Source organism: Sorex fumeus, unplaced genomic scaffold (assembly GCF_029834395.1).
Source record: "Sorex fumeus unplaced genomic scaffold, SorFum_2.1 ptg000008l, whole genome shotgun sequence".
NCBI lineage: Eukaryota > Metazoa > Chordata > Mammalia > Eulipotyphla > Soricidae > Sorex > Sorex fumeus.
In genome coordinates this window covers 22,829,975-22,843,283 of record NW_026606065.1, presented here as the reverse complement: position 1 = coordinate 22,843,283, position 13,309 = coordinate 22,829,975, and the positions used below count along the sequence as shown (strand labels likewise).

Sequence of the window (13,309 nt, the reverse complement as noted above, 5' to 3'; positions counted from 1 at the left end):
TTTGTATTCTTTTCCTACCTTAGAGTCTTTGTGGTGACTTGCTGTATCTCTATAAGTCCCCCAGAGAAGAGGCATCACTCTGCTAATTCTTTTCCTTTTCTTCTGACTTCACCTAGCATGGGATACTCCTGTTCTACCCATGTTGTTGCAAATGTCATGCTTTTGTTTTTTTCTTAGATCTGCATAGTATTCCATAGTATTCCATTAGTGCTTTCATGTTCTAGGAATCTCATATTATTTTCTGTATAAAGCAGATAATCTCTTCTCTGTTAGAGGTTATACCGAACAATAAGCATCTCACCAGGTCGTCTGAGCCAAAGTATCCAAAAGGTAAGTTTCCAAGTGGAGACGAATCGATGAACTTTCTGTTTTAATCTGTAACCCCTGCATAGCCCTTCTGCAGAGGGGCATGGGGTGGCCATGGTGGTATGTCTGGAGTGCTCAGAGAGGGCAGCACTCTGGCCAGGACATGTCTGGGGCTGAGTGTGACCACTGGACTGAGGTCACCGGGACACACCCTCCCACCCAACTCAATGAGCAAGACACAACACTGCTGAGGGACAGCACAGGAAGTGATTCCACTATCCTCCACTGTTGCTTTTTAAAAAACACATAACCTATTTTTCCATTTCTTTACTTCATTTTGATTCCAGCCACTTCCTCAGATTTCTCCTTGGGGCTTGAATCCTTGAGATTCACATTAAAAGACACCCACGGTGCTGATCTCGTCATTCTTTCTCCAGATTCCCCGTGACTTCCTCCCTGCACGATCTAAAATCTGGAGACACAGTCCCCATGCGGAGGGAGGAAATAGAGACACGGGAAAATTGCTGGAGGAATAGCAGGAAATAGCAGGAAAGGCAACAAGGCGCCCGGTTAGAGCCTCTTTCCACCCACAGTGGCCTTGGTCAGAGCATCTTTGAGGCTACGTCATGGTGCACGAATCTTCATGCACTCCCTCTCTTGTCAAAAATTTGGCTTGGAGCTGTTCTTCCACAACTGCAGAACTTCTTGTGTGCAGAGTGAGACCACAAACAGATCCTCTTTTTTGTACTGAATCACCATGAGATATAGTTACAAAGATTTCATGTTTGAGTTTCAGTCATACAATGATGGAACACCCATCCCTCCACCAGTGCACATCTTTCACCACCAATGTCCCCAGTATCCACCCCCCTCCAACCCTCCTCCTGTCTCTATGGCAATCTCCCCCATATTCTCTCTCTGCTTTGGGGCATCATGGTTTGCAATACAGACTCTGAGAGGCCATCATGTTTGGTCCTTTATCTACTTTTAGCACACATCTCCCATCCCGAACAATCCCTCCAACCATTGTTGACTTAGTGATCCCTTCTCTGTCCCAGTTGCCTTCTCCCCCAGCTAAGGCAGGCTTCCAACATTGGAGCAATATTCCTGGCCCTTGTGTCTACTGTCCTTGAGTGTCAGTCTCATATTATGTTACTTTATATTCCACAAATGAGTCCAGTCCTTCTAGGTCTGTTCCTCTCTTTCATTTCACTTAGCATGGTGCTCTCCATGACCTCCACTTATAAGCAAATTCCATGACTTCATCTCTCCTAACAGCTGCATAGTATTCCATTGTGTAGCCTCAGATCCTTTTTGCTGGCATTTCAGTCCGCAGTAGTGGGGCGTGGCTAGCAGGCAGTGCACACCCCCATCCCTTTAGTGTCAGGCCTAAAGCAGCTGCTGCAGACCCGTAGCTGTCACCTCTTGCACACGACAGGCAGCCTGACACCGAATTCTCCACATGTTTGATCTGCCCTGTCAGGAACCTCCAACAAACCAACTTTTCTTCCTTCCTTGGAAACAATTTCTCTCTGCTCAGTGGAGCCGCCCTGTTGCCATCTCTCCATCCAGAGGGGATGCTCATTGCCATGGTAACCGGCTACTGCATCTGTCAGCATCGGGCTGATTCTCCAGGACAGGTAAGCCCTCAAGAGTTTCTCTAGAGGGTTCTAGAGCAAGTCAGGGGTGGGTGCAGAAGGGAAGCCTGCCTGATTACCTACGTGGCATCCCAGGCTCCAGGGGTGATGTCTCTGCCCCTCACTCAGAGGATGAAGGAGATATCTTGAAAGCAGCAGGAAGTTCCTTGCATGAGCTGAGCTGGGTTGCAGAACCCACGAGACCAAATTAGCCCAGTAACACCCAATGCTCAAAGACAGGGATCAACTGGCAGTACCCGGGAGTTCTTTTCTGATTAGTCCTGCAAATCTGTCCAGAGGTGAGAATTTCTCTCCATCACAGGGTGCCCAAGAGAGCCCACAGCAGGTTCCCTGATGCCCAGATATCTCCATGTGTACGAGAACATGAAGACATTTGGACATCGACACTGCATAGAAACAGGCACATTTTTTGTTGCTGGTTTATTTAAGTGACTGTTGTGTGAGGTTCCCAGAGCAGCGATGAGCACAATCTCACTTTGGAACAAGCATGTTCAGGACCTGGGTCAGTGAGCTACACAGCACTAAAGCTAGTATGTGGACAGCAATTACATAAAACTCCTGTTAGCAAAAACAATTGGGGGGGCGGTTCACACCTGACTGTGCTCACGTCTGGCTCCTGGCTCTGTACTCCTGGCGGTGTCCAGGGATCCAGATGGGATGTTGGGGATTGAACCCGGGTCAGCCGTGTACAAGGCAGGTGCCTCCCCTGCTGCCCAAGCACTCTGGCACCTACTTGGACCGTCTACGGGAGCCAGTGACCCTGGCTGGGATTCGCGACTCAGAAGGGTTGAAACCTTAGACATCAGCGCATGTCTAAGAGGTGCTTAAGTGGAAGGGAGAGAAAGGAGTGCTCAGAGCTATATTTGCAAAGGGCTCCCTGTGGTGACCAGGGAGAGGGCTGAGAGTGTGACAGGGACCCCTGGGACCCACTGGACCCTCGTGGCAGAGCTCCAGTCCTCACGCACGAATGCCCTTTCTGGCTGGGAATTCGAGTCAGTGGAGACTCCCTGGGAATTTTCCAAACTTGACCCTTCTGTCTAAGCTACAGTGAAGAACCCCTCATCATGGACCTATTTGAACAAGAAGGGACTCCATCTACCCCTTCAATACCTGGTGACACATGACCATATTCTCCAGTCGACACAGTGCCAATAAAACCATTTCATAAATGTAGAAAGAGCAGACATGTTCAGAGGAAGCTTTGAACTCAACTTTATGCTGCGTTTCCTTCAGTGAGGCAGCATTCCCATGGGGTGTTATTCCTACTTTCACACTGAAGGTGCTGTTCAAGCCCAGTTCACTGCAAAGTCCTCTGGGAGGTGAGCTGCTAGCACCTGCCTGTCTGTGTCAGAGACAAGTTTCCAAAGATCATGTGGCCAGAGCTGGGGAATGAACAGCATCCAAGTCACTCAGCAGCACTGCCTTAACCAACGGTCCCGGGCTCTCTGGGCTAACATCTTCCAAGAGGTAGATTGGTTTGGTCCCAGACCAGCAGAGTTATCATCATTGACAAGCGATTCGCATCCAGAGAAATATCTTCTCGTTTCATGTGTGGGAACAAAGCTCCAGGGACATCTCAGATGTCAAGTGAGGGGTGCTAGTGGCACAGTTATCAAGTGAGGTGAGACTTGTTCCAGGAAGAAAAGAGGATCAATCTGCAAATTAATACCTTTCTGTCATTTTTTTTTTGCCTATAGAGCTCAGGGTCTAAAACCTTCAGGATTTGCTCTACCAACTTGGCAATACTTACAGCTCAGTAAGCTGCGGGCAGGAGCCCCAGAGTCAGGGGCTAAAGAAGAGCTGTGTTAGGTCCCAGACATTCAAGGGGGAGACTCTTGCAGAAGATCCCAGCACTAATGGCACTTGTCTCTGAACTCAAAAGCAAACTGAGTCACATAGCTAGGATGTGCGGAAGCTGACTCCCTAAAACCACACCCAACTGAGGTGCAAAGTTTTGAGCAAAGAGAGATGCTATTCTGTCTTCAGGGATGCGTTGTCTCTCTAGAGATGTTATTCTATCTTCAGAGATGCGTTCTTTCTTGAGGCATGGTATTCTGTTTTGGGGATGGTATTCTGTCTTCAGGATGGTATTCTGTCTTTGTGATGGTTTTCTGTCTTCTGCTTTCTTGTCGCCGTGAGAGTGGAAGGGGGTGGAAAGGAAACAAGCACTCAAAACCTAGACCTCTGTTTCACACAGGGCCAGAAGCACAGGCAGCAGGAGATGAACACATGTGTACGTGTCTCTTTTCACCTGAGACTTCTGATGTGTCTCCTTCCACTTGAGGCTTCTGTCTACTTTGAAAACCTTAAGAAAAGATTTGTGCTCTTGGAAAAAAGTAAAAAGCAGTAGAGGGAGCTGGAGAAATAATAGTACAGCAGGTAAGGCATTTCCCTTGCATGTAGCTGACCCAGGTATTATACCCAGCACCCCATGTGGTTGCCCGAGTTTGCAAGGAGTGATCCCTGAGCACTGCTAGGTGCCCTGCTAGGCGTTAGCCCTGAGCACTGTCAGGTGTAAGCCCTAAGCACCGCCAGGTGTAAGCTCCGAGAACCGCAGATGTGTCCCCCAAAGGAACATCCAAAGAGCAGTTGACTGGTGAGGGAAGAAGCAAAAATCCAACCTTCCTGCCCAACCCCCGAGTTTGATGGAAATCCTAAAATCATTTCTCACTGACAAAGTCAAGAACTGAAAATTTTATCCTCACGACACGTTTGATAATTTTATGTAAACGTCAAATAAATTGATAGTTTGTGACTGATGAATTTTGACTGAGATTCAAAAAGGGATGTATTGACTTGCTTAATTCCTCTCCTCCCCTCCCTTCCCCTCTCCTACCCCTCACCCTGTCTCCTCCCTTCCCCTCCTCTCCTCTTTTCTTTTTCCTCTGTCTCCACTCTTGCTTTTGCTCTGTCTTTCCACCAGAGAACAGCGACATGACAATGATCCCAGCATCAAATCAGTGTAATAACAGCGATGGGAAAACCGTTCTGCATTCCACAAAGCACTCACTCTCTGATGCCCACTGACTGCTGCCCACTGGCCTACCTGTGCTCCCCTTATCTGGAACCCTCGAGATTTGCAGCAAACAAGTGTGGGGGCTGCAGCTGTGACTGGTCCACTCTTGAGGTGAGCACCACTTCAAGAGCCCATGGGGACACCAGGACAGCTCTCCTCTCTCCGGACCTGCAGCCACAGGCTCTTCCTACCAGCGTGGGCAACGCAGAAATCCTTGCCATGTTCTGAGAGTCCATCGGACGGATCTTAGGAGTGAATGAAGGTGGGCTTCCTACTGGTGGTGTGGCATGTGGAGCAGCGGGCAGAGGGCGGATTGTTAGATAACACCCATGTGTAGGGCCTTTCAAGGGATATCGCAAAGTCTGATCCTATGAAAGGGTTTTCATGTAGTGATTTGGTTTGGGGCCACACCCAGTGATGTTCAGGGCTTATTTCTGGCTCTGTGCTCAGCGATCACTCCTGCCAGGGCCTGGGGACCCTACAGTAGGGTGTTAGGTTTTGAACCGGGGTCAGCCATGTGCAAGGAAAACATCCTACCTGCCTTACCATTGCTCTAGTGCCACTATTTCCATATTTCCTGATACCTCAAATACTGCTTTATCCTTAAAAATTGTAAGTAAAGTAAAGTAAAGGCCCTCCCGTTGATCGTCGATTTGCTCGAGTGGGCCCAGTAACGTCTCCATTGGAGACTTTGTTGTTACTGTGTCTGGCATATCGAATACTCTCGGTAGCTTGCCGGGCTCTCCGAGAGGGGCGGAGGAATCGAACTCGGGTCGGCCATGTTGGCCGCTTGTAAGGCGAACGCCCTACCCGCTGTGCTATCGCTCCAACCCCTTAAAAATTGAAAATGAAATTTTCCAAAACATGAACCAACCACAGAATTTCAAGGGTATGGCATAGTTCTTTCTTTTTGTGATTTTTTTCTTTTGGTTTTTTTGGGTGGTCCCATCCGGCGATGCTCAGGGGTTCCTCCTGGCTCTGCATTCAGGAATCACTCCTGGTGGTGCTCAGAGGACCATATGGGATGCTGGGAATCGAACCCAGCCAGGCTGCGTGCAAGGCAAACACCCTACCTGCTGTGCTATCATCCTGGCCCCTCACAGTTCTTTCTTCCTGAGGCAAAACAATTCAGCCATGGCCTGCCCGCATCTCCGCACAGAAGTGTTCCTGGTTGCCTCCCTTGCCCAAGCATCACTGGTCTACAAACACTCTGCTCTTAAACTCTCCCTCACACCCTGCGCCTCAGTGATATCACGCCCATAAATACCCAGAAGTCGGCTGCTGATACTGGTGCAAGGCCCAGTAGCTGAGAGAAGGAATCCCTGCTAACAGGAACTACCACAGAAGGTCGTACCTGGTCTCAAGAGGGGGCCCCCGGCACACACAGAGATACCCCAGACACTGTTTTGCTTTGTTTGGGGGCCACACTCTGCAGGGCTGTGAGTTCAGGGATCACTTTGGCAGGCCTGGGGGAACCAGATGGGGCCCTGGGCACTGAGGCAGCTGGGCCATGCCCAAGGCGAGCGTGTTACCTGCTGTACTACCTTTCTGGCCCCTTCAAGGTTTTTTTTTTTATGATTTTGATATCTACTGAAATAAAGTTATGTAACAGCTCTCACACAGAAAGGGCTGTATGCATCTGTCTATGATGTGACAAACTGGCCTTATTCCACCCTCTGCTTTTTGGCTACCCAGAGAGAAGGTTGAGCCCGGTGCGGGCAGAGCTGAAGCGAGTCTGTGCCCATTCAGAGTGAGTCTCTCTGGGAGCGCCTGGCCGTGCCCAGAGGTGTGTGAGACAGTGTCACTCTCCAAGTTGCCCGCGGGAGAGGGAGAATAATTTTTTTTCCCCCAAGGCTTCTGAGAAGGAAAGCTTGGAAAACTACCAGCTGGATCTTCAAGGTGACACCAATGGCTGAGTGAGCACCTGCCCGGCGGGGAGGGCGTCCGGGGTGGGGGGGTCACACCTACCTGTGCAGAGGAAGCTGGAGAGGCCCCCGTAGATGACTTCATCGTTGTCAGGCAGTATGAACGGACAGCGCGTCTGAACCTCCAAACAGTATTGCTTGCACGGGATTGTCTTCCTGCAGTTGAACTGGGCGACTTCAAAGTACTGTGAGCAGAGCCAGGCTTTGTAGACGACCTGGAGAGACAGAGGGCGAGAGAGGGAGCGTCAGAGACGGGCAGGGAGACCAGGAGGGCCAGGCTGGGCTGGAAGGACATGCCAGGGTTTTAGGTGGGACCCTCAGGTTACCCTCGTGGCCAGAGAGCACATTTAACGCAGTGCCAACTGCCAGGGACGCAGACGGGCCCAGGAAGCCTGCGCTCCCCAGAAAACCATGCCCAAGCCCTTCAGAATGCAGAGAGGGTTGGAGATCAAACGCATAAGGCTGCAGCCAGACCCCAAGGCTTCCAAAGCCAAAGAAGAGGAAAACACAGATAATGCATTGGGTTGGAGAGGCAGGGATGGGTTACTGCAGGGAAGGGAGCGAGGTCGGCTCTGCTCCCGGCGGCCACGAGGTGGCGCCAAGCGCACGCAGTGCCACCTGGCCGGCGGAGTAGATGCCCCACCCTGCGTGGTCAGCGCGCACCAGTGGGCAGACGCCCCAGCAGGACCACCGCTGCTGGGCCTCGGACGATGTGCATGCATCACGCACGTTTGCTAAGCATCCGTTCGGTTTGATAACTGATTCTGCTGCTTGCCAGGGCGATTTCAAAAAAAAAAATACATACGAATAAATGAAATAAACACTGGGGGGAAAGCCCACACCTCTTGTGAGGTGCAGGAACCAGCTGGCCCTGCTAGCCAGGAAAGCGAAGTTCCCGGCCGCCAGACAGATGGTCACTGCGCATTCATCACCCACACGGAGAGGGGGCGACGCTCCTGACTCCGGGCAGTGCAGTGGGGCCAGGTCCTGCCAGCACGGACCCTCCCGGGCACCAAGAAGAGGTGCCAAGAAGGGCGGGAATAACCATGAGTGTTTGCTCTACACATGAAACACGCGTCCTGTTCTTGGAGAACTCTCAGCACACACGCAGAAGGCATCACACTTGACATGCAAAAGATCATCAGTGACAGGGAGACGTGGGTACCCCAAATGCGAACCTCTATTTTGTAGGTGTTCCCACACTGCCCATTTGGCGGGCATGCCACTTAAACCCAAATAGATTTTTTAAGAAGAATTTGAGAAATCATGGGGAGGTTTCTAAATGAATCTAAGATCAGCACCGAATTATAGAAGACCGGTTCGTGTCCATTTGACATCCGGGAGAAAGTAATGAGCTTTTATTCATAACTCATGTTTATGACTTTGATCAACATGAGACATTCCCGCTGGGGATGGATGGAATAGACGTGAAATTCAGATTAAGATATTTAAAAGTAATTTTATTTGCTGCTATCCAGGGTTCCCAGCGCTAAGAAACTTGATAGGAAAACATACGCGTGATGATTTGTATCCTCATCGCTCTCGGAAGATAAGTATTAACATAAGAGCGTACACTGGAAATTGCAGTAGACAAAAGGTATAATAGTTCAAGGGAGTATTGTTTAAATGACTAAGGAAAATCTTAAAATTCACATGGCGGGGGCTGCTGGGTGTATGTGGTATAAGCCGGGGGTGGTGATGATCAGGAAGAGCCTCCAAGCATCAGTTTTCAAAAGGAAGGAAACTGAAGTGGCTTTGAAACCATCCTTTGGGGTAATAGAATACGTTTTCTAAATGCCATTGACATTTGCATAAAAGACATAATATGTGATGCCTGACATTTGTGATGAAAATCAAAGCATGGTCGTACCTCTTTGGGACTTGCTGGTTTGGATTTTTTTTTTTTTTTGACAACACCAGAGGAAGTGAGTTGACTCTGTGTATGTTTACAGTTCTCACAACAATAAAATCCCACTGAAAGAAAAGTGCCATTCTGTGGTTTTCTGGAGGTTCCTAAAACTAGGCTGAGCAGAGACACATTTTGACTCAGTGACAGAGAGAAATGCTTTGAGCTTGTGAGACCCGGGTTAGGGCTCCAGCACCAACCACACAAAGAGCTTTCATCTGTTAGGGTCTTTGCCAGGGTAGTTCCAGGAGTTTGCAGGCATTTTATGAGCCAAACAGTGCTCTCTTTCTCTCCTCCAGTTTGGTCTTGCACAATTATTCAGATTAAAATGTTTTTCAAACAGCATGTCCCACCCTCTCCTGGGAACCTCTCTCAGGAAAGAATCTCTTCGCTCTCTCTAGCTCACACCCTAAAGTCTCTCAGGATACACACAAACCCTTAAGTCTTCTCAGCACAGTGCCCAGGGGAGGGACTGTTTCAGTTTGGCTCCTGAAATGCTATTTCAGTTTTATGTTTACACCGTTTTTTTTTCCCCACTTAAAACACTACGAAACCATCAAGTCAATTTATACGTTTTAGACAGTGGTTGTCAAGACAGATCCTGATGGGCAGAACCACCCAGTGGGTTCTGAATTCCTACGGGGAGGTACTAGGCTTTCGGCTCTTTATTGCTGCAATGGAAGTTCTTAAGACCCACGTTTTCAGGGTCGTCTTTGGTAATTGAGGGGATTGCCTTATTTTTAGGGAAACTGTGAGGATTAAGACAAGAAGGATGAATAGAAATGTCACGACTAAATGGCATGGCAAAGAACTCCCTTGCCGGGAAAGACAAACGGACATTCAGGACATGGCTGCCCTGGAGTTCTGGGTCCTGTGTGAGCGGTAGGGGTTTGCGCAGAGCGTGATGGCTCTTGTTATCCGGCTGAGGAGAATTTCTGCCCTAGGAATGACTCTGGTGCACTTTGCAGCGTCTCCTGAGGATGTTTCAGGCACCAAAGTCGAGAAAGTTCAATGTTTTATGAGGGCACCGAGCTAAAAGGAACAGGATGATGATTTTTTGAAAGTACTAAAGGATTTTGAACAAAAGCACATGATGAAAAATGAGCATCATTTTTCGTTAAGGACTCCACAGTAAAAGGCGAGTCAGGAACCTTTGCTCTAATGGCTCAGCCTCCCTTCTCCCCGGAGAGCGGCATTAAGGACTCATTTTTCCTAGTGTCACAGAATTGTAGAAAAGATCAGAGGATGCTGAACAATCATTTGTGGAAGGAACAAAAAAAAAACCCTGTCAGGTCTACAGTGACAAATTAATGACTCAAGGGTCTGTCCCCACAACCCCCCGCCCGCCGAAGACTTGTACCTTTTGCTGTCTGAGAGGCAACTGTGTCGGCCAGTTAATGCCGCTCCAACGGGCCTCAGTGGTAGGTCTCTACGACGTGTCCCTGACAAAGGATTCGTGGTCACACAAACATTTTGTCTAAACAACTTCCCAATCACAGAATAAGCAGAAATGATTCTTCAGGCAAAAAGGAAGAGAGTACAGCACTAAAATGAGAATGTGATTTTTACTTAATAGAGGGAGAATGATATCCTCATTTTTGCTTCTAAAGTTGAATTTGCAAGTTTTATTTGTTATTTTTTTCAAAGCTTATTTGTTATTTTTTTTGCAGTGGAATGCTTTGCTTAAAGCATATTTGGAGAACATTTATGAATAAATTAATAGAATTACAAAGAGATTTTAGTAGCCCTGTATGGAATCGAGGTCTCTACCTCTGAATTTGTACTGTGTCCTTTGGCATGCTGGAAGCTGAAACTCATCTCTGAGGACACGGGGAGAGGCAAAGACAAAAAGGGGGGTAGTTAATCTCCTCAGTGGGGCTGAATCCCAGAGCCCAGGAGAAGTGAGAGGGAACAGTTCTAGGACCCGGGGGAATTCTGCCTCTATCACTCTCTGACTCATCTTACACGGACAAATCCCAGACTGTCCCGTCTGGCTGGTCATTTTAGGGCAGAAAGGAGCTGGGCAAGATCAGAGTGGAGATCCTGGGAATATATCCCAGAGAGGGAAAAAAGTATAGTCGAAGTGACATCTACACTTGTTTGTTCATTGCAGCACCCTTTACAATAGCCAGAATCTGGAAAAAACCTGAGTGCCCGAGAACAGATGACTGGTTAAAGAAACTTCGGTACATATACACAATGGAGTTCTATGTAGTTGTTAGAAAAAATGAAGTCATGAAATTTACATACAAGTGGTACTACATGGAAAGTGTCATGCTAAGTGAAATGAGTCAGAAAAAGAGGGACAGACATAAAAAGATTGCTTTCATCTGGGGGACATAAAGTAACAAAATAGGAGATTAATACCCAAGAATAGCCGAGATCAGTACCAGGAGGATTACTGCATGGCTTAGAGGCCAGCTGGGCATGCTAGGGGAAAAGGCAGCTCAGATAGAGAAGGGAGCACCAAATAAAGGGTGTTTGGAGGATCCTCCCAGGATGGGAGAAACATGCTGGAAGTAGACTATAGACCAAACATGATTGCCACTCAATGCCTCTTCTGCAGACCACGACTCCCAAAAGGAGAGAGAAAACAAAAGGGAATGCCCTGCCTTTTGAAGGCAGAGTGGGATGGGGGATGAGGGTGGGAGGGATACTGGGATCCATGGTGATGGAAAATGGGCACTGGTGGAGGGATGGGTATTTGATCATTGTATAATCGAAACCCAAGCACAAAAATTTGTAAGTCTACAACTGTACCTCATGGTGTTTCACTAATAAAAAATTTTAAAAAAACGATCAGAGTGGAGAGAAGTCCAAAAATATATGACTTTGGGACAGTTGTGACAACCCACCGCTTCCTTCAGGAGATGTCTACTCAGCAGCTTCATTCCTTACATACTTGGCTCTGTGCTGGTCTCTCCCTCAAGTCACTTCAGTTCAGAGCTGGACTTGCAGGATGTTCCCTTGTAATTCCATCTAGTGGGGCATAAGATTCCTGCCTGGTCTCTTCTGGATTAATTTATAAAGAGCAGAGTTCCTACCAGTTTATCCTCATTGGCATGAACTGGCTCCTGGGTCTTCTCTGGACTCACCATCACCTGAACCATCACCTTGGGCGAGGGAAAGAGAGGATAGTCCAGTCACTGTGGACTAGTCACCCTCTTTCCCAAGTCTTCATGAACACTGATTTTTATTTCAAAGACAACTTTCAGTGTTCAGTAGAGGTTGGTTTGTATTAATGGTACACCCAAGGGATTTTCAAGGAGGGCTGTCTTTGCTCCCCAGTTATGAGAGTTGGGACAGCACTGAGGCTCTCTGAAAGGCCATGCCTTTTGTTCAAGTGAGGATAAACTGGTAGGAGCTCTGTTATTTAGAAATTAATCCAGAAAATGCGGGATGCTTCCCTTGCCTGTGACCAGCCTGGGTTCAATTCCTGGTACTCCACAAGGTCTCTCGAGCCCTGCCAAGAGTGACCCCTGAGTACAGAGCCAGGAGTAAATTCTGTGCTGCCAGGCATGACCGAAAGAAAGCCAACCTAATCCATCAATCAATCAATCACCCAAACCTGAAAATGCAAATTTTAAGAGCTACATGTGCCCAATGTTTATCTCAGCACCAATCAAAAGAGCCGAGACTTGGAGGCAACTCCAGTATGGCTCAGCAGATGAGTGCCTGAGAATGTGGAATACTGGGGGGAATATAGAGAGATGAAACCCTGTCACTGCAACATACGTAGACCTAAAGATCTAAGCTGAATGAAAGAGTTCAGATGAAAAACAGTTCTCCTATCATTTCACTAATGTGTGGTAAAGACACAAACAAATGAATGAACTGAAACAAAAGCAAAGTTTTGGAGGATCAGAAGAAAATACTGGGAAACAGAAGGGAAGGGTCAAAAAGGAGGTAGAATAATTGGGTATGAGGTGTTGATTTCAGGGTGAAGGATGGAAGTTAAACTTCTGCTGAACACATAGATGTTATAACATCTATGTTATATAATATGCGTAGATGTTTGTAACATTGTGCATTTAAACGTACAATGTTATATACCGCTAATATGTAAACACCCAAATAATCATGCTTAATGGGATTTCTATTATAATATGTGCCGTGTCTCATGACTTAGATTGGATATGTATTTTCTACTTGTCTATGGCTAATCTGGTGGAGGGTTTTCCACCAAAAGCCAAAGTAGGCAAGATGCTCTAACCAAAAATGATGAACAATCAAAAATGTTCTAAGCTGAACATTTTGCTAATAAAAGCCGGGCTTCTATCTTTTAAACACACTTGCTTCCCTCCCCTAAATCTGTCTATGTTTCAGAGGTACAGAGCAGATTTATGTTGCAAATATATCTTAGACTGCCAAAAGAAGTCACGTTGGTTATAATTTTTATTTGTGAGAATAATGTCAGATTTTAAAAATGCTTGTGATCTATTAGAACATTTCTTTTGTTTTTAGAAGGTTTTCCTTCTCCCCAAGTATTGGTAAGGAC

At 47.4% G+C, this 13,309-nt stretch overlaps 1 protein-coding gene across 1 annotated transcript in view; it reads right to left on the bottom strand.

The window, feature by feature from the left end:
• NALF1 (NALCN channel auxiliary factor 1) overlaps window positions 1-13,309 on the bottom strand; it is a 598,303-nt gene that overhangs the window by 24,540 nt on the left and 560,454 nt on the right. The window contains exon 2 of the mRNA XM_056109832.1: window positions 6,949-7,120. Coding sequence (XP_055965807.1) covers window positions 6,949-7,120 — 172 coding nt within the window. The remainder of the gene's footprint in view (window positions 1-6,948; window positions 7,121-13,309) is intronic.